This window comes from Thalia democratica, chromosome 2 (genome assembly GCF_965202585.1).
Source record: "Thalia democratica chromosome 2, ktThaDemo2.hap1.1, whole genome shotgun sequence".
NCBI lineage: Eukaryota > Metazoa > Chordata > Thaliacea > Salpida > Salpidae > Thalia > Thalia democratica.
In genome coordinates this window covers 12,299,173-12,318,802 of record NC_139166.1, presented here as the reverse complement: position 1 = coordinate 12,318,802, position 19,630 = coordinate 12,299,173, and the positions used below count along the sequence as shown (strand labels likewise).

Genomic DNA, 19,630 nt, shown 5'->3' with positions numbered 1-19,630 from the left:
ATGTATATTTTTTGTAATTTCTTTAAGAGAGTTAAAATTATATTATTTATGAGTATCAGTAAACCTGTAACTCTAAACTTGAAATTTTTGTAACAATGTTACGGTATTGGAAGAATTTGATAATTTACATTTTAGAAAAATAAAATTTTCAAAGCTCCTTTACATTAGGTACTTGTTAAAACTTAACAAGATGAAAACTAATAATTTGCAAAAAAAAAATTCTATATTTTTCTATACATTTTCAGTAAAATAGATATATACATATATTCAATTGCTCTTATACATTTATACTGTAATAAAATTTAGAAAAATCATTAAAATTCTAAATATATACTTAGTAATTAACAACTGAAAAGTGATGGTTTCATTACAACTGAGGTATTTTCAAAACGGTCTTGTAAAATATTCTTTCCGTCTTCTCAAACGATTCTTTCGACCACTCGTTTCTATCCGCGTCGTAGCTCGCCACCAGCCTACCGCCGCCATACAAAAAAAACATAACGCTGCTCCCGCGAACCCAAACGGGTCGAACCGGGAGCATGTCTTGATCGCGCCCCAAAGGCCACTTTATCGCCACGAACCTGTCGCCGCGCAACATTTCAGCCGACGAGCGACCTACGACGAACAGCCTGCTCCCCACGACGAACATCTTGTGATCGTACCTCTCCCTCGCCATGCTCGGCATCCGCTCCCACGTCGATCCGTCGTACGCCTCAACGCTTTTCAGCCACGCGTCGCCGCTTCCCAGCCCTCCGCTCACCACCACTCTCCCGTTGTGAACGGCGCACGCCGCCAAGCTCCTCCTGCCTTCCCTCGTCCCTCCGAACTCTCGCCACTCGCGGCGCCTCGTGTCGAACTCGAGGCAGGGGTCGGTGTCCCAGTGGTGCGCGCCCCCGAAAAGGTAAATCGTGTCGACGAGCGCGCACAAGCAGCGCACGTTGCGCTTGTCGCGCAATTCTGCCACTTTGCTCCATTTGCGCCCAACCAAGCAGTACTCGTACACCGACAGTTCTTCTCTCAAAGCGTTTCTGCTGAACACAAAAATTTTTCCTTTGAGATAAACCGTTTTAAATGGTTCGAAATTTTCAACAGACAAGAAACCCGCCAAGTTTTCAAATTTGTTTTCGACCTTTGAGCCGCCGTGGCGCAAAAACTCCACAAAGTCACCTCCGGCCTGAAGGTTTTCTCCGTGAATCAAGACGTCAAAACACTTCTGACTGCAAATTCTGTTTGTGTGACGCTTGGTTGAGTTTTTTAGATGGAGTCTGTTTAAAAGTGTTTCTTCAAAAACTTTTACATAGTTCACATAACTACTTTTAAACATCGACTTACACAGAAAGTTTTTTATAGCACTACGGTTTACTAAATAAATTCGAACTTTACGAATTATTTCAGCAGCGTACTTGCTTCTTTCCCTATCGTCAAAGTTTATCCAGTTTATTGCCTGATTAAAAACATCTTCTTCCGACGAAACTTCCAACTCAGAAAAAGAAAGAACGTTTTTCATGCAAGTAAAGTCCAGGTGCAAAAAACTGGGTGTTTCGGAAATTATCGTGAAATAACGTTGTATGTATATAGCAGACAATTTTAACAAAGACTGTTGGCTGAAAGTTCTGGCCAACTGGTAGCAAAGCGGAGCGTTTGGAATGAAAATTTTTATTCTGTCCCTTATGAAAAGTGAAACTTCGTTGAGTAAATTCTCATCAAGGCAAAACTTGCTTGTTTTCAGCATGGACACAACAACTTTGTTGTCAACTTTTCGCTCATCTGTTTCACAACCTTGTGATTTTATTTGTCTTAGTTTTGGTTACAGTTTTTATTTTGTAATTTAACTACATAAATTAATTTTTCTTACATTTAAAACGTTAAGTTTGAATTACTCTTCACATTTTTGATTAAAACAGTTTTCTTTTATACTGATAACTTCAGATTTTGACATAAATTTTGCCTAAAAAATGATACAATTTTTTTATAAAATGCGACATATTAATTTAAAAAGCTGCTGACCCCTGCTCTATGACATACTTCAATTTTAGAGACACTTATAAACTTCTTAAGCCATTTAACTAATCCTTTAAAACTTAGAAGTACGAAAAGTATAAATTTTCATTTATCAAACTAAAAAACACAGCAGGAAAATATTGATGTGTCCAGATAAAATGTTGTAGAGCTTTTGTTTTTAATCTCATGTTAAGAAAAATTGTAGTTAAAATCTCAGTAAACATAAATCTGAACGATGCTTTTTTAATTAAATTTATACATTAAAAATAAATTGTATGAACATTTTTTTATTAAACTCCAATGTATTCTTTAGTTATACAGTGCTTCCTCGCTAATCCGGTCCTCGCTAATCCGGTTCCTCGCTAATCCGGCCGGTTTTAGTCGAGAAGTCGACTTATTAACTTTAGCGTTTTTAGCATTTAATTTCACTTTACTTCGAAAAAGTATTCAATTTACGTTTTATAAGTATGCAAGCAATATATTGTTACGTCATAATAAAGTATCATTTGTATAATCTTAAGTTTTTTTTCATACTTTTCCCGCTCAGTTGTAACAAACTTGTTTATTATTCATTTGCAATTTTTCTGTCTTTGCTAAGCAAGTTACTTTTTAATATACTACAATCAACATATCTGGTTAAAAGATGGATAAGACAGCAAAGAAACGAAAACGCGTTCAACTAACAATTGAAAACAAGTTAAAAGTTTGCGAAATGGCAAACAATAGTGTGCCTAAAGCTGTTATAATGAGCCAGTTTAACATTGGTAAGTCAACTTTAAATGAAATTTTGAGAGGCGAAGAAAAGTTCAAAAAGTTTAAAGCCGAAATGGAGGAGCAGGGAGTAATTGGAGCTGCTAAAACGGCAAAAAAAGTAGAGGGAGGCGTCATTGACAAGCTAGACAGCGCCCTTTACATTTGGTTTCGTCAGGAACGTGAAAAGGGTTGTCCAATAACTGGCCCAATACTATTAGAAAAAGCCTCCGAGTTCCATCGTTTAATTTACGGTGAACACTCAAGGCCCTTTTCAGCAAGTACGGGGTTTCATTGGAGGTTTTGCAGGAGATTTAGCTTGCGTAATCTTAAATTATGTGGCGAAAAATTAAGTGCAGATACTTCAGCTGCTAATAAATTCATAAATGAGTTTTCTGTCATAACTGAGGGCTATTCTGAACACCAACTTTTTAACTGCGATGAAAATGGGTTATACTTCAGAATGTTGCCTGGTCATACATTAGCTTCAGTTAACGACCGGCCAGATAGAACGAAGAAAGCAAAGGACAGGGTAACAATAAACGCATGTGCTAATGCAAGTGGCACAATAAAGCTACCTTTATTGTTAATTGGAAAGGCTAAAAACCCGCGTTGTTTCCGTAACCTCAACAAGGAAGCGCTGCCAGTTGTCTATCGTAGTCAAAAAAATGCTTGGATCAATCGTGACATTTTTCGCGATTGGTTATTTAACTGTTTTTTTCCCGAAACAAAACAAAGACTACGTGAACTTGGGTAAGAAAAGAAGGCAGTTTTGTTCCTTGACAATTGTTCTGCTCATCCTAGTGAGGACGAACTTGTATCAGCTAATGGAAAAATCACTGCAAAGTTTCTGCCTCCAAACGTTACTTCACTCGTACAACCAATGGATCAAGGTGTACTCGAGTCCATAAAAAGGGTTTATAGAAAGTCGATTCTTATAGATCTTATATCGCAATCAACTTTCACAATTGAAGATTTTTTAAAAAGAATCGACATGACAAAAGTTGTCGACACCGTTTCATCTGCTTGGGGTACGGTAAAGCCTTCCTCCATTAGAAACTCATGGAAGAAATTAATGTCATTACAACAAAGCTCTTCCATGCAAAACATAGACCCTTCAGAAAAAACTCAAGACAACGAGTTTGTACAGCAATTTGCGAGATTAAATATCACATTTACAGAAGATGATATTCAAAGATGGATGAGTTGCGATGGTCCTGGATATGAGCATATGGACGAGCAAGGAATTGTTGAACTGGTTACTGGGGATAACGAAAAAGAGGCTTTGAAGTTTTTGAAGATGAAATTGGTGTTTCCCAGCCTTCTAAGTATCCATTTTCTCATGCTGAAGCCATGCAGAAAATGGACGATTACTTAGCTTACTATCGTTGCCAACCAGAAGCCACACCTGAAGATGTGTCAAAACTCATCCAATTTCGTGAGTTTTCTGCTAAAAAACGAGAAAGCACTGTAATGAGCCCTAATAAGGACGAAACCGGTCGTAGGATTGTCTCGGATGCTGTTGTTGTTGATCGTGCGGTGAAGTTCATTGTTTATATTTTTCAAAAAAAAATCTTAACTTAGTTAAAGTGTTAACAGTGTAGTTTTTTTCCATTAATTTTTAACTTATAAAATTTTGTTTCGTTTAGTTTTGTCTGTTTTATCTCTTTTTTCTTTGAATAATGTAAAATAAATTAAACTAACAGAAATTTTATAGTACGTTTTGTTATATACATTCATAATATAACTAAGGTAGATAATTTGTAAAAAAAGCGATATTTTGTTCTTATCCGGCCAAAGGCAAATCCGGCCGTATTTTCAAAAAAATCTTGCCCAACTTGGCCGGATTAGCGAGGAAGCACTGTATAAGTGTTAACCTTAAATAAGTAGTACAACTCTTCTATACTCATTATATAAAAATTTCATATAATTTCTAAGTAAGTAATTATTAGATTTCATTAAAAGGTTTTACTTAGCTAAATAAAGCAACATAGCTTAGTTTATACAAAACTGTATAACATAGGTATAGAAGATTTTAAATTACATATGCAAAAAATATTACTGCATTACTTCTCAGATTTGGCAGTTCGAATTCTGAAAACTCTATTTTGCGTCTTAATGAGCTATTACTTAATATTTCGTTGAATAAATTAAAAACAGCTATTTTTTTTTCAAATTAAAATATTATTACCTAGATCTACATTCTACACGAACATTGTTCGTTAAAACAACTTTAACAGCTTTTTCAGTTTTAGCTTTAATAATTTTTGAAACTTAATTGAGAATAATAAATATTTGTAACTATAAATTTTATGATTTTATATATATATTCCTTTTAAATATATACATTACTGACTAAACATACGTTTAATTTTTATTTTCTTCTTCTTATACATTATCTGTTGAGATGTCAAACCGTGAACTTTTATTCAAAATCTTGAATCGTCATATAACCGTGAAACACAAAACATTTTTATTTTTTATTAAAAAATTGTTGAAGCTTTTTTAATTTTAGTAAAGTTTTAGCCTACAACTTATTGTACAAAATACCTTGATAATCATAATCAAAAATAAAGACAGGGTTAATGTTATGAACATAATCACAATTGTATAAAAAAAAGTAGAAATTAAATTTACTACCTTAATTGTCCTATTAAAAAGCTTATGTCTTTTATTAAACGAGCAATACATAAAAATTTAAAAAAAAGTTTTTTCTAAAACTAAAAATAAAATACTATGTTTTAAATTTTGTATAATCTTTTAAAGGTATTTAAACTTTTTTAATATACTCTTCGTTTGTATGAGTCAAATATACACTTAAGTTAAAAGTTGTAGTGAAATTTTGATTTCTAACGTTTTGGCTAACCTGTTCCAGTATTGTCATTCAACATATTGTTTCTTGTTTTGTTATTTCGTCTTGAAGCAGCTCTGTTCCTTGAAATGCGAAGAAAATTTTCGCTTTTTGAGAATTGACTGCAGTTTGTTGTGCGAAGTTGCTCGTTTGCAAAAGTTCTTCCCTTTTCATGCGGTACTAAATGATCGGTGTTTAGAGCAGACTCATCCATTTATAGAATTTATATTATAAAGTTCACTAAAGAAATGAGTATCATTGTTTTCATTGAAAAAGTACAATTTTATTAAAGTTATGAATTTATTTACGCGCTTTCATTTGCCATACTTCTTTAAAATATTGCTTGAATTAGAAATAGTTAACAAACAATCAAAAAGCCATGAAAAGATTAAATATTTGTTTAATGTGCTGACTTGTATTTTATAAGCACAGTTAAAAATAAAACTTTCATATTGAGAAAAAAAACAAATAAATATAGTATTTTTTAAAATGCTGTTTACGCACTTATCACAGTTCAATTATGTTTGTATCTTAGTTGTTATATGGACTCTTTTTGATTTAGAACTTCTTACTTTAAAATCATCTCTGGCGATATGTGTTAAATAATACGAGGTTTTTAAGACACCTATATTTTTGTAACATTATTTACTAAAAAAATTTAAATTTACGTATAAGAAGCTTATAAAATATTAAAAAGTTGATAAAAAACAATTAAAACGTTTTTACAACACCAAAGTTCTTCACAAACTTGTATTTTTATAAAGCTCAAAAACACTTCTATCAATGGTCAACTTTAAAAACATTTAAAAATTCAATAAATTAAAAATTTGTAAAAATTACTATGACTATCACCTTTACGTAATAAGCCTTGAAACATAAAAATACTATTAATGTAGTAACATTATTTAAGCAATCTTGACATGATTTTAATTTTTTACAAAGCAGACTATTTTTTACAAAGTACTGTAATAAAACATTAAGCATTTTAAAATCTAGCGATGTTAAATGTATATAGTTATAAATTGAATGATTTAAGAGTAGACATACGACGATACAAGCGTAAAAGACTTGAGGACTCGGAAAGTTAAAGTTATGAAATCTTAGTTGGTTTATTTAACCTAGAATAAAGCTGTCTTCTTGTTTTTTTTTTTTTTGAAAGTATACTTAAAGTGCACTTTTACTCGAAAAAAAAGCTGAATCAGCAAGTTTTTGCTTATACCCGTATCACTAACTATTTATCCTAACACAAGAGTCGGGATTCTTTTGTAATCGCGAACCAATTTTTGCAGTTATTTAAAAACAATTATAGTAATCAGCAAAAAAACTACTTTAAATCAAAAATATAACAAAATAAATAATGAAATAGCATTTTAAAAGAGTATCTATTAAATCAAAAGCTAAGTTATAAGTTTTAATACAAAACCTTCTATTTTAAGGCTTTTTAAAATGTATGCTGTTAGCTAAATAATCATTAAAAATTAATTAAAAATTATGATTAACATATTAAAAATAGCAAGTAGTGGGATTGCACAAATTTTACTTATTTCTAAAAAAATCGATTACCAAAAACTTTTGTTTCAAGCTATATGAAAAACTAATTTCAGGTACTTCAATTAGAACAATACAGTTTTACTATATAAAGTTTTTTACTATGTTTTTAATTAAAATTTTACTATATAAAAAATATAAATTATTGTTAAAAAAACACTTAACAATTTGAAAATGTTAATTTTTTTAGAACCTTTAGGCTACTTTTTTAACTAAAAGTTTGATTACAGTTTTCTGTTTTAGCACAAACTTAACAACAATTCTTCTATCAAAAATTAATTCTTTATCAATTAGTAATAGTCAACATCTTTTATATTATAATAAAATCTTTCGCAAGTAACTAAAAAAAACATTACTAAAGTTATTAATAAATTATAAAGAATTTTTTTTTTATAAAACAGTTAAATACTCTTTCAGATAAATAGCAAAGTAAAAAAAAAGTTTAGTCAGGCTTAGCAAAAAAATTGTAAACCAATAATAATATATATTAACGAAATTTAAAACTATCAAAAATATTTATCTTAAACAAGTAATTTTTTGAAAGAAATCAAAGCAGTTCACAATACAAATAAAAAATAATATACAGAGTTAAGTCAGACTTTGCTTTGAGTTGAAAGAATTAACAAATATAGCAAAGTTTATTTAACAAAGTGTAAACTAAGAAAATTAAAGATGTAAAATATTCTATAAAAACTAACTACTTTAAAGATTCAATTTTTATTTTTATGCATGTAAGTTTTAATATAAAAATACATAATTTTTGAAACAATTGAAAAAATAGAAAGCAAAACTAAGTCAGATATAGCTTTGAATTCACATAAAAAAAAGTAAATTGAAATATTTATCTATTATTTTACTATTTGTAAACTAACAAAACTGAATTTGTCAAAATCCTATAAAAATTAAGACCTAATAATAAGAAATTTTGATAGAAAATAATTTTTTAAATTTTATGAACAAAAGAGAAAAAAAAAACTAAAATAATGAAATTGTTTGCTAAAGATATATAAAAAAATAAAATTAATTTTTTTCTCTGCTTTATAATATAGTTTCTCTTAGCTTTGTTACACTATAGATCTGTAAAAACTTGTAGAAGGAAAGTTAAAATCATAAAAATATTTGTTAAAAAATAATAGAAAAATTTCATTCCAATTTAATGCATTCTTTAGTAATAGAAACACTTAGTGTTGGTCTACTTTTTTAAAACTTAATCTTTTCTGTTTTCGACAATTAGCTTAATTAATAGATTTTTTAATTTTGCAAGTTCTATACAATATCAAATATACTTCTTTCCATATTTGTTTTACTAAAAATCTAAAACATAATCGCTATAGTACTTTATTTGATATTTATTATGCCTTAATATGAAGTTGAAAACAAAAATAAAACTATTTAATTTAAAGATATCAGGGTTGCCTCTCTTAAAGTCACAAAAGTCTCCAGAGTAAGTTCAAATGACCTTAAACTACCCTTAGTCGGTATGAGTTTTTAAATGTTGTTAAATTTATTTTTTTTCTAGTAAAAAAAGAGTTATTTTGCAAAATTTGTTATAAAACATCAAAAACTTAACTCAATCTTGTTCAAAATCTATAAAAAAAGTGTCCTCAATTGTTTTGATAATATAACTTTTTAATTCATTACATAAAACAAAACTATACTAAGTAACCTGAGAAAAAAAAACTTGAATAATATAAGCTATCCTGAGTGTCCTGAGAATCTTGAGTGTGAGGCAATCCAGAGATATAATCAGTTTTTGAAAAGCTTTGGATACAAAAAAAAACAATATGTAAAATTATTTTTTTAAGGTAAATTTTCTAAATTTCAAAAAATTTAACTTATTTTGAATTCAAATTATTTAAAATTTTGAAAAATAGTTTTTCAACATCACAGATTTCAGAACGTTAATTTTTTTAAATAAATTTTAAAAAACTATGACTAAAGTATGAATAAATGATTTTTTGTTTAAGATAAAAAATACTCAATAAAAAATTAAAAATCTTTTTCAAACAAGTTATTTAAATTTTGTTTATATTCAACTCCAAATTTTCTTATTTAAAGTATATTTATTTAAATAGAAATTAGAGAATCTTTTTTAGTAACATTAGATTTAACATAAAACTTATTTAGTTACCAAATAAAACTTTTTAAATTTTTATTCAAACTTATTAAAATTTAAATCGTTTAGAAACTAATAAAGTGTTTAATCTATTGTAATTGCAGGGTTTCTTAAGTAAGCAATATCGCTCATTAAAGGGCAGTTTTAGGCTATCAAGGATAAAAACTTTTAAAGGGAATAAAAGGGAAAAAAGATAATGAAGTCATTTAATAGTTTAGAGAAAAAATATTTTCGAAAGATAGTTTTTTATTTTACTATTTTGGAATGAGCGGTTAAAAGTAAGTTGGGAACGACAGCAAGTGAGGCGATGAAAGGTTCTAATGATTTTTTTTAGGTGCTTCATTGAGTGCTGGTAAAAAATGTGTAAAAAACTAAGAATATAAGTAAACAAAAGAACTTGGATGGCATTTATTGAATTTATAATAAAGAATGCGTTTTATATCTAAACTACATCAAAGTTACCACATATTTATGAGTGATTCTACATAGTTATTCCAACATAAAACTTAAATTAAACACATACAAGTGTTTATTCAGTGATCAGAAATTTTTCTTAGAGTACTGGCAACCCTACTCCACATAAGAAAGGAACAAAACTATTAACCTACAAAGAAACATTAAATACAATGTTTGTTTATTAGTTAAGTAGAGTTCACGACAATTTAAATTCGAAATTTTCAAATTATAACAATAAAAATTCTTGAAAATTGTATACAACTCAAAAAGTAATGTATATAGATAAAAAGCCTTTGTAGCTATAATTAATTTAACAAATCTTTAAAAAGTAAATTCTAAAGTACTTTAAATATATATTTTTTTATATGAACAAAAAGCTAAAAAAGAATCATCACTAAACAGAGGAAAGAAAGACAGCAACCCTGTCTTCACAATTAATATGTGTATTTTAAAAGAACCAAAAGTATTAATCAATAATAAAAATTGTACAGAAGTTGTTTTTTAGAATGACTTATTAAAGCTATTCAATTTATTGATACATCTTGTTGTGTATTTTTGTTAGTCTCTAAAAGATTTGCTCTATCATTGTTCTGGTGAAACGTTTAATGCGTAGAAACTATAGCAAACAAGTTAAACATTAGTTGGTTTTAGAATTATCATTATTTCTATAATTACTAATACAATTTTATTAATCAGATCTACAACCGCTTGTGTACATATTAAAACTTGTATTATTCTTCAAGTTATAACCATTTGAAAATTTTTTAAGAATTTGAAATGACCAAAATTTATTTGTCTCAATTTGGTAAGTCACCATGCAACTTTAACATACTATTGAAATGCAAATGGTTGCTAGTTCAATTGTACAATTATTTTTTTTACTTATCAAGTATCATTACTTTTTCTAAGTTATATAGTTTATAACTTCAAGTTGTTTTTAAGCTGTCAGTTTCAAACCAAAAAGATTGTTTGCTAAATAAACAAAATTCTTGCACTTTAATATAACATTAAAAGAGCTATTTTATAAAATTTTCATAATGTTTTTGGTTTTCTTATCTTTATCAGACCCAAAACATAAACGAATTTGATTTATCTCTTGTTTTCAATTTTCTTTTACCATACTAAAATCACATAATTTCAAGTGACTTTAAAGGTTGAAAAGAATAATTTTTACTTTCAAACTATTTGTTATATAATATAAAGAACAATAAAATGTAACAGTTGTTAGTTATTATAAGATTTAATTGCTTAGTAAATATAAATTGAAATTTAAATACTTAAATGGTTTGCTTCACATAGACATTTTATAAGTTTTAAACGATGAATAAATAAAATCTCATTGTAAAAAATAAATATTAAAATCATACACACCACAGACTAGATAACTTTTACCAATCCTACTTATATATATTAAGCTTATTATTACTATAAAATTAAAAAGTAAAATGTTAACAGAACTGAAATTAAAAGAAACTACTGCCACTTTATTTATACAGGGTTGCCACTCGCTTTTTCAAAAACAATTTCAGGTGTTCCGAGTTTCTTCCAAGTTTTTAAAAGTACATACTTTTGGGTCTGTTTTTAGTTTAAAGTTAAGTTTAAGGTAATAAACTGTGTTAACTAGTACAAAAACCATTTAAAAGACACAGTTAAGCTATTTTAAATATGTATTGAAAAAAAATTAATGATGAACTTTTTTTTTTATGATAGATTTTTGGAGTAAAATCGGAATTTTACCACTGAACATGTCAATTTTGTTAAAATTCTAGGTTTTTCCAGGTAATTTTAGTGATTTTTGTTCAAAATTCCAGGTTTTTTAAGTTTTTTTTTTAATTTGTCAAATTCTAGGTTTTTCCAGATTTCCAGGTTAAGTGGTAACCCTGTATATATATGTTAACTTATTACTATCCTTACATATTTATTGCATCTAAAATTAATCTCTTAATATAATAAGATGCTACTAAATGAGTTAAAAAATTTTAAGTTGTATTACAAACAGTAAAAATCTGGAAGTGATTTAACCTACACCATAATAAATATAACTATTTAACAATTTTGTATTTTAATTTTGAATATTATCATTATTCAATGTAAACATTCAATTTAGTTATAAACTTCATAAAAAGTTTTTAGAAATATTTATGTCACATTAGTATTAAAAATCATAATAATAAACTTTTTTCAACGAGCATAAAGTTAATTTTATAGGCAAATTTATTAATTTTTCAAAAAACATAAAACTTTAATGTCAATTATTTTCCTTGTCTTAAAAGCTATCTAAAAATTTTTATTTTTATTTTAGAGAACGCACCTTTGTCTTTAATTTTTAAAAAAATATTTGGTTTGGGGCTGGAATTATTTCATGGGGTCCCTCCAAAAACAAAGGTTTTTTTTTTGTTTTTTTTCATCAAATGGTATTTAAACCAAAAATAAATATTTTTTCTTTATATTTTATTTTCTTTTTCACTTATTTTGCATGTTATTTAAACTCTTAAATGTTTATTTTATAAATAATGTTTATATCTTTTACGATTTGGCCCCTAATCAAAATGTAGTATATTACACTATCATTTGCCTTGGCCATTTCCTAGATAAAAAATTCATAAAAGGAAAAAAAAAGTTAATAAGAATGTGAATTACATCAAATTTAATTAAAATAAAATAATTTAATCAAATTTGTTGTAATTCACATTCTTATTAATTATTTTTTTCCTTTTATCAATTTTTATCTAGGAAATGGCCAAGGCAAATGATAGTGTAGTAAATAAATAAATAAAAAATAAACTATTTAATTTAAAGATATCAGGGTTGCCTCTCTTTAAGTCACAAAAGTGTCCTGAATAAGTTAAAATATGTCTCAACTGACCTTAAACTACCCTTAGTCGGTATGAGCTTTTAAATTTTGTTAAATTTTTTTTTTAGTAAAAAAAGTGTTCTTTTACAAAATTTTTTATAAAACATACAAAAACTTTAAATTCAATCTTATTCAAAATCTATAAAAATAAGTGTAAAAATAATATAACTTTTTAATTTAATACTTAAAACAAAACTATACTGAGTAACCTGAGTTAAAAAAAAAACTTAAAAAATCTAAGCTATCCTGAGTGTCCTGAGAGTCTTGAGTGTAAGGCAATCCAGAGATATAATCAGTTTTTGAAAATATATGATACACAAAAACAAAACAGTATGTAAAATTATTTTTAAAGGTAAATTTTCTAAATTACAAAAAATTTAATTTATTTTGAATTCAAATTATTTAAAATTTTGAAAAATCGTTTTTCAACGTCACAGATTTCAAAACGTTAATTTTTTTAAATAAATTTTAAAAAATTATGACTAAAGTATGAATAAATGATTTTTGTTTTAGATAAAAATACTCAATAAAAACTTAAAAATCTTTTTCAAACAAGTCATTTAAATTTTGTTTATATCCAACTCCAAATTTTCTTATTTAAAATGTAGTTATTCAAAAAGAAATCAGAAATTCTTTTTTAGTAACAGTGGATTTTTACAACATAACATTTATTTAGTTATAAAAAAAAAACTTTCTAAATTTTAATTCAAACTTAAAAAAGTTTAAATCATTTAGAAACAAATAATGTGTTTAACTTACTCTAATTTCAGGGTTTTCTATGTATGCAATATCGCTCCTGTAAGGGTAATTTTCGGCTATCAGAGATAAAAGCTATTAAAGGGAATAAAAGGGAAAAAAGTGAATAAGTCGTTTAATAGTTTAGAGAAAAAATATTTTCGAAAGATAGTTTTTTATTTTACTATTTTGTAATGAGGGGCGATTAAAAGTAAGTTGGGAAATAAAACAAGTGAGGCGATTGAAGGTTCTAATGAATTTTTTATAAAGTGCGGCATTGAGTGCTGGTAAAAATTTGTAAAAAACTAACAAAATTAGTAAATAAAAGAACTTGGATGGCAATTATTCGATTTATAATAAAGAATGCGTTTTACATCTAAACTACATCAAAGTTACCACATATTTATGAGTAATTCTAAATAGTTTTTCCAATATAAAACTTTAATTAAAAACATACAAGTGTTTATTCAATACTCAGAAACTTTTCTTAGATTACAACCGCTTGCGTACATTTTAAAACTTGTATTGTTCTTCAAATTATAACCATTTAAAAAAAGTTTAAGAACTTGAAATGACCAAACTTTATTTGTCTAAATTTGGTTTGTCATCATGCAACTTTAACATATTATTGAAATGCAAATGATTGCTAGTTCAATTGTACAACTATTATTTTTACTTATCAAGTATCATTATTTTTTCTAAGCTATTTAGTTTATAACTTCAAGTTGTTTTTAAGCCGTCTGTTTTAAACCAAATAGATTGTTTGCTAAATAAACAAAATTTTTAAACTTTAATAAACTTTTTTTTTAAACAACAGTATAATTAACTAACATTGTTACATGCAGTTTCATATTTTATTTTTGCTTGAAAAGGTCGCAATCTCTTGCCACCGAAACCGGTCGCGAATAAAAAATAAAATTTGCATAGATCTATTTAAACTTTAATATAATATTAAAAGAGCTGTTTTATAAAATTTTCATAATGTTTTTGGTTTTCTAATTTCTATCAGACCCAAAACATTAATGAATTTGATTTATCTCTTGTTTTCAATTTTCTTTTACTATACTAAAATCACATAATTTCAAGTGACTTTAAAAGTTAAAAAGAATGTTTTTTTTCTTTCAAACTATTTGTTATATAAATTTAAGAACAATAAAATGTAACAGTTGTTAGTTGTTATAAGGTTTAATTCCTTGGTAAATATAAATTGAAATTTTAATACTTAAACGGTTTGCTTCACATAGCCATTTTATAAATTTTATAATATGAATAAATAAAACCTCATTTAAAAAAATAAATATTAAAATCATACACAGCACAGACTAAATAACTTTAACCAATCCTACTTATATATATTTATTTTTACTATCAAATTAAAAAGTAAAATGTTAATAGAACTGAAAATAAAAGAAACTACTGCCACTATATTTATACAGGGTTGCCACTCGTTTTTTCAAAACAATTTTCAGGTTTTCCGAATTTCTTCCAAGTTTTTAAAAGTACATACTTTTGGGTCTGTTTTTAGTTTAAAGTTAAGTTTAAGGTAACAAACTGTGTTAACTAGTACAAAAACCATTTAAAAGATACAGTAAAGCTATTTTAAATAGGTATTGAAAAAAAATAATGATGAACTTTTTTTTTTATGATAGATTTTTGGAGTAAAATCGGAATTTTACCACTGAACATGTGAATTTTGTTAAAATTTCAGGTTTTTCCAGGTAATTTTAGTGATTTTTGTTCAAAATTCCAGGTTTTCCAAGGTTTTTTTTTTTAATTTGTCAAATTCTAGGTTTTTCCAGGTTTTTCCAGATTTACAGGTAAAGTGGTAACCCTGTATATATATGTTAACTTATTGCTATCCTAACATATTTATTGCATCTAAAAATAATCTGTTAATATAATAATATGCTACTAAAAAAGTTAAAAATTTTTTAGTTGTATTACAAACAGTAAAAAACTGGAAGTGATTTAACCTAAACCATAATAAATATAACTCTTTAATAATTTTGTATTTAAATTTTGAATATTATCATTATTCAATTTAAGCATTTAATTTAGTTATAAACTTCATAAAAAGTTCTTAGAAATATTTATGTCACATTAGTATTAAAAATCATAATAATAAAATTTTTTCAACGTGTATATGTTTTACATGGGAACGGGTCTAAATTGCGCGACGACAAAAGTGCACGAGGTTACTAAATTGCACGCGGGGACTAAATTGCACGAGAACAAAATTGCACGAGTGTACTAAATTGCACGAAGATACTTTTGCACGAAGACTAGTTTGCACGCGGGCACAAAATTGCACGAGGGGACAAAATAGCACGAAGACTATTTTGCACGGAAGGTCAATTTTGCACGAGTTACAATTTTGCACGGAAGGTCAATTTTGCACGACAGACAGTTTTGCACGGAGGGTCAATTTTGCACAAAAAATATCAGCTTAAAATAACTAAATAAAAAGTATGTTAAAACCTTTATGTTTTATAAAAAAATAATAATAAGCAGGTGTAGTTCATTTTAATTTAATTAGGTTTGAATTAATTTTATTTAATTTTTTTTATATATAGCCTTTTTTTAATAAAAATTAAATTAATGTGTTTAAAAACTAATATAAGTTAAAAAAAAATTTTATTAAAAATAAAACTAGAATTTTATTATACTTAAAATAATCCTTAATTAAAAATAGACATGTATTGATGTAAACTTAAATTATATTATAATTATACTAAACTTAAATATGAAATAATTCAAGATTAAAAAAAATAAATAAATAAAATTTTACATGGGTAGGTGTTAAAATTGCGCGAGCGTACAAAATTGCACGAGGGGACAAAATTGCACGAAGTTACTTTTGCACAGAAAAAAACGAGCATGCGAAATAGTGAAACAATTAAATAAATTTAGAAAGGAGAAAACCCGTCTTATGAAATTTTTATTGTGCATTGTACAGAAAGTTCTGTTACGGCTTTGTACTTCCATAAATTATACTTAAAATTGTTTTTTTTTGTGTTATATAAAAGCTTTAAACCTAATTTATATATCATGATTTTCTATTTGTCTAAACTTTATCTTAGTTGCATTACTATTTGCACGCGTTTTACTCTAATTAGCTCTTAAGTTTCTCCTGCTCTGTATTTTCTCTTTATCTAACCCAGACTAGCGAAAAAGCACCGTCAGAAGCAATTTTCTTCTTACTTTTTTAGAAGAAAAAGGAGATATAAGCTTTTGACTAAAATGAAACAAACAAAATAATACAACAGCTACAATTAGTTAATTTCTATTTTTAACAAAAAAAAATTAATATAAACAAAACACATTTTGGTAATAATTTTGATGATGGTTAGAGTCTAATTTTATAATCTAGTTTTTATTTTTATTTATTTAATTTTTTTGATTGATTTTTGTTTATTATTTAAATTGTTCATTTTGAATTTTATAATTATTATTATTTCTTTTAAATTTTTTTAATTATTTATTTCATTTACTGAGACTTTTTTTATTAATTTTATCAATTTTTGTTTTGGACTTTTATTTAATGTATTTATTGTTTAATTTATTAATTTTTAATTTTTTTAAATCTTAATTATTTGTTGATTTGTAAAAAAATAATTATTATTTAGTTAATTGATTTTTTATATTTTGACTTTTTTATTATTTATTGAAATCTAATTAACATTTAATATTTTTATACTTAAAAATATTTTTTTATTACTTACTATATATGTATTTTTTTATTTACTTATTTTTTTCATCATTTGGTTTTTTTATTTTTTACATAATATTTATTTATTCATATTTTTTATTTGTTATTGATTTGTTTTTTTTTTTTTTTTCGTTATTTAGCTATTAGATTTTATAATTCAGATTTTTTAGATTTTTGAATTTTATATAATTTTGTTTCGTATTTTTATTATTTTGTTATACTTTCTAATTCTTATTTTTCTTTTTTTTTAAATATTATAAAAAAAAATTCGTGCAAAATAGTCTTCTCGTGCAATTTTGTCCCCTCGTGCAAAAATGTCTACGCGCAATTTTGACCCGTCCCTGGGAAGGAAACAAAACCCGTGCAAAATTGACCCTCCGTGCTAAATTGTCACTCGTGCAAAAATGATCCTTCGTGCAAAAGTGTCTGCGTGCAAAATTGTCTGCTCGTGCAAAAATATACCCTCGTGCAAAAGTGTCTTCGTGCAAAAGTGAGCCTTCGTGCAATTTTGTCTACGTGCAATTTTATCTTCGTGCAATTTTGTGCTCTCGTGCATATTAGTCTTCGTGCAAAAGTATCTTCGTGCAATTTTGTGTTTTCGTGCAATTTTGTCCCCTCGTGCAATTTTGTACGCTCGCGCAATTTAGACACCTACCCGTTTTACATTTTAAAATTATATTTGTATTTTATATAAGCTCAATATTCGGAAAATAGTATTTAATAATAGAAAGTTTGACTTGTTTTCTTTAAGTTGAATGCAACTTTACATTTGCTAGATTGATTTATTAACAATTATTCGGCTGAAGTTAACAAGAGTTAAGCTTTGTGTAAGAATACGTTTAAACATTGAAATAAATTATGTCAAAAATTAAATGTTATTGTAGCAAATAGTTATAATAACTATTAAAAAACTACATAATTCTACTTAAAACTAACGATTTTTAATTTAAATCTTAAACAAGACTAAAGTTTACAAAAATACTCTTTCTAGATGAATTAACAATAAAACGTCCTAAACTTTCAGGTTTTAAAGTTTTTAGTGTTTGTTTTCAATTCATGATTAGCTTTTATGCCATTTAAAACGATTTTAGTAAAAATAAACAGTTTAAAATTATATTTAAGCTACGAACAAGTAACTTTTATGTTTTCCTTTTTATTTCTTATTTAACTTTTTAAAATTCAATAAAACTTAACTATTTGTTGTTTATTCTCATTGCCATTAATTAAATAAATTTTGTTAATTTACATAAAATCACTTTCTTTAGTTTTCAGTTTGAGCGCCCCGATAAAATTATCAGAATGAAGCTGTTAAACTACCTTTACAACTTTAACTTTTTTTAAACAGACAAGCTCTTAAAAAAATTATAACTGATTAAAAATAAGAGTTAGTTTAAGTTTATACTCACACGGTATATAAAAAAAATGTTAAAGTACAAATAGTTTGTTTAACGGCTATAAAAACGCTCAAAATGTTTGGTCCAAGGACGTGGTATGCCGAAAATATTTTGGTTATCGAGTCGTACACAATTTGGATACCTTTTAACGTCTTGCCCAGGACAGATATCACAAGAGTTTCATGAAACAGATCTACCTAAAGAACTACTGTCAGCTAATGATCAATAGATAGTATTTAAAGTTAATCTGTCTTATTATGTTTTGTCGTCGTTTGTGCTAGTATTTGTAAAGGTTTTCAACGAAATTGATTTTCAATCCTATTTTATAACTCTTTGTTATCAAACTTGTATCTAGTATTAAAAAATTCAAAATAAATTACAAGTATTTCTATTGATTTATTCAGTATTCTTGAAAAACTAAAGTATACAGTTTATTCTAGTGTAATTACAAAATTACTATTAAAAATCAATATCCGGAACAACTTATACGAACTAGAACAAATAATTTTCTTGAAACCTAAAAAATATACAACTTAACTTTTGAACAAGATCAAAAAACAAATAAATGTAAAAACTCTGAAATCTAACGAAGTTCGTACTTTACAACTACTTATTTAGGAAATTGCTTAACAAGATTTCAAAAACGAATATGAACATTTTTTTGAAAAACACGAAAATTCAGAGCATCTCCTGTATTCGGGAGGCCTCGCGTAAAATTGTTGGAAGAATTGATGACCACCAAGGAAAGGATAAACGCAGTGCTACTTTTGAGCACTCGCACCATTGTATACATTGCAAAACTCCAATATCGATAATGATTTTAAAGTCATTAAAAGGTGTGCCCGAGGTGAGCTTTGTAGTTTGGAACCAAAGGTAATAGAAATGGTCAAAGGTAAAAACGCAATATTTAAAACTAAAGCTATTAGATAACATTTTAAAACTCTTCCGTGTTTAAAACACGTTTAAGTTCCGTGTACGTATTTACGAAGCGTTTAAGTTCCGTGTACGTGTTTATGACGCGTTTAAGTTCCGTGTACGTATTTACGACGCGTTTAAGTTCCGTGTACGTGTTTATGACGCGTTTAAGTTCCGTGTACGTATTTACGACGCGTTTAAGTTCCGTGTACGTGTTTATGACGCGTTTAAGTTCCGTGTACGTGTTTATGACGCGTTAAAGTTCCGTGTACGTGTTTATGACGCGTTTAGGTTCCGTGTA

At 26.8% G+C, this 19,630-nt stretch overlaps 1 protein-coding gene across 1 annotated transcript; it reads right to left on the bottom strand.

Moving 5' to 3' along the window:
- Positions 1-367: 367 nt before the first annotated feature.
- On the bottom strand, positions 368-1,732 carry LOC145850054 (kelch-like protein 26). The gene has a single exon (XM_082955199.1). The coding sequence runs from the start codon at positions 1,730-1,732 to the stop codon at positions 368-370; it is 1,365 nt and encodes a 454-aa protein (XP_082811325.1).
- Positions 1,733-19,630: the final 17,898 nt, after the last annotated feature.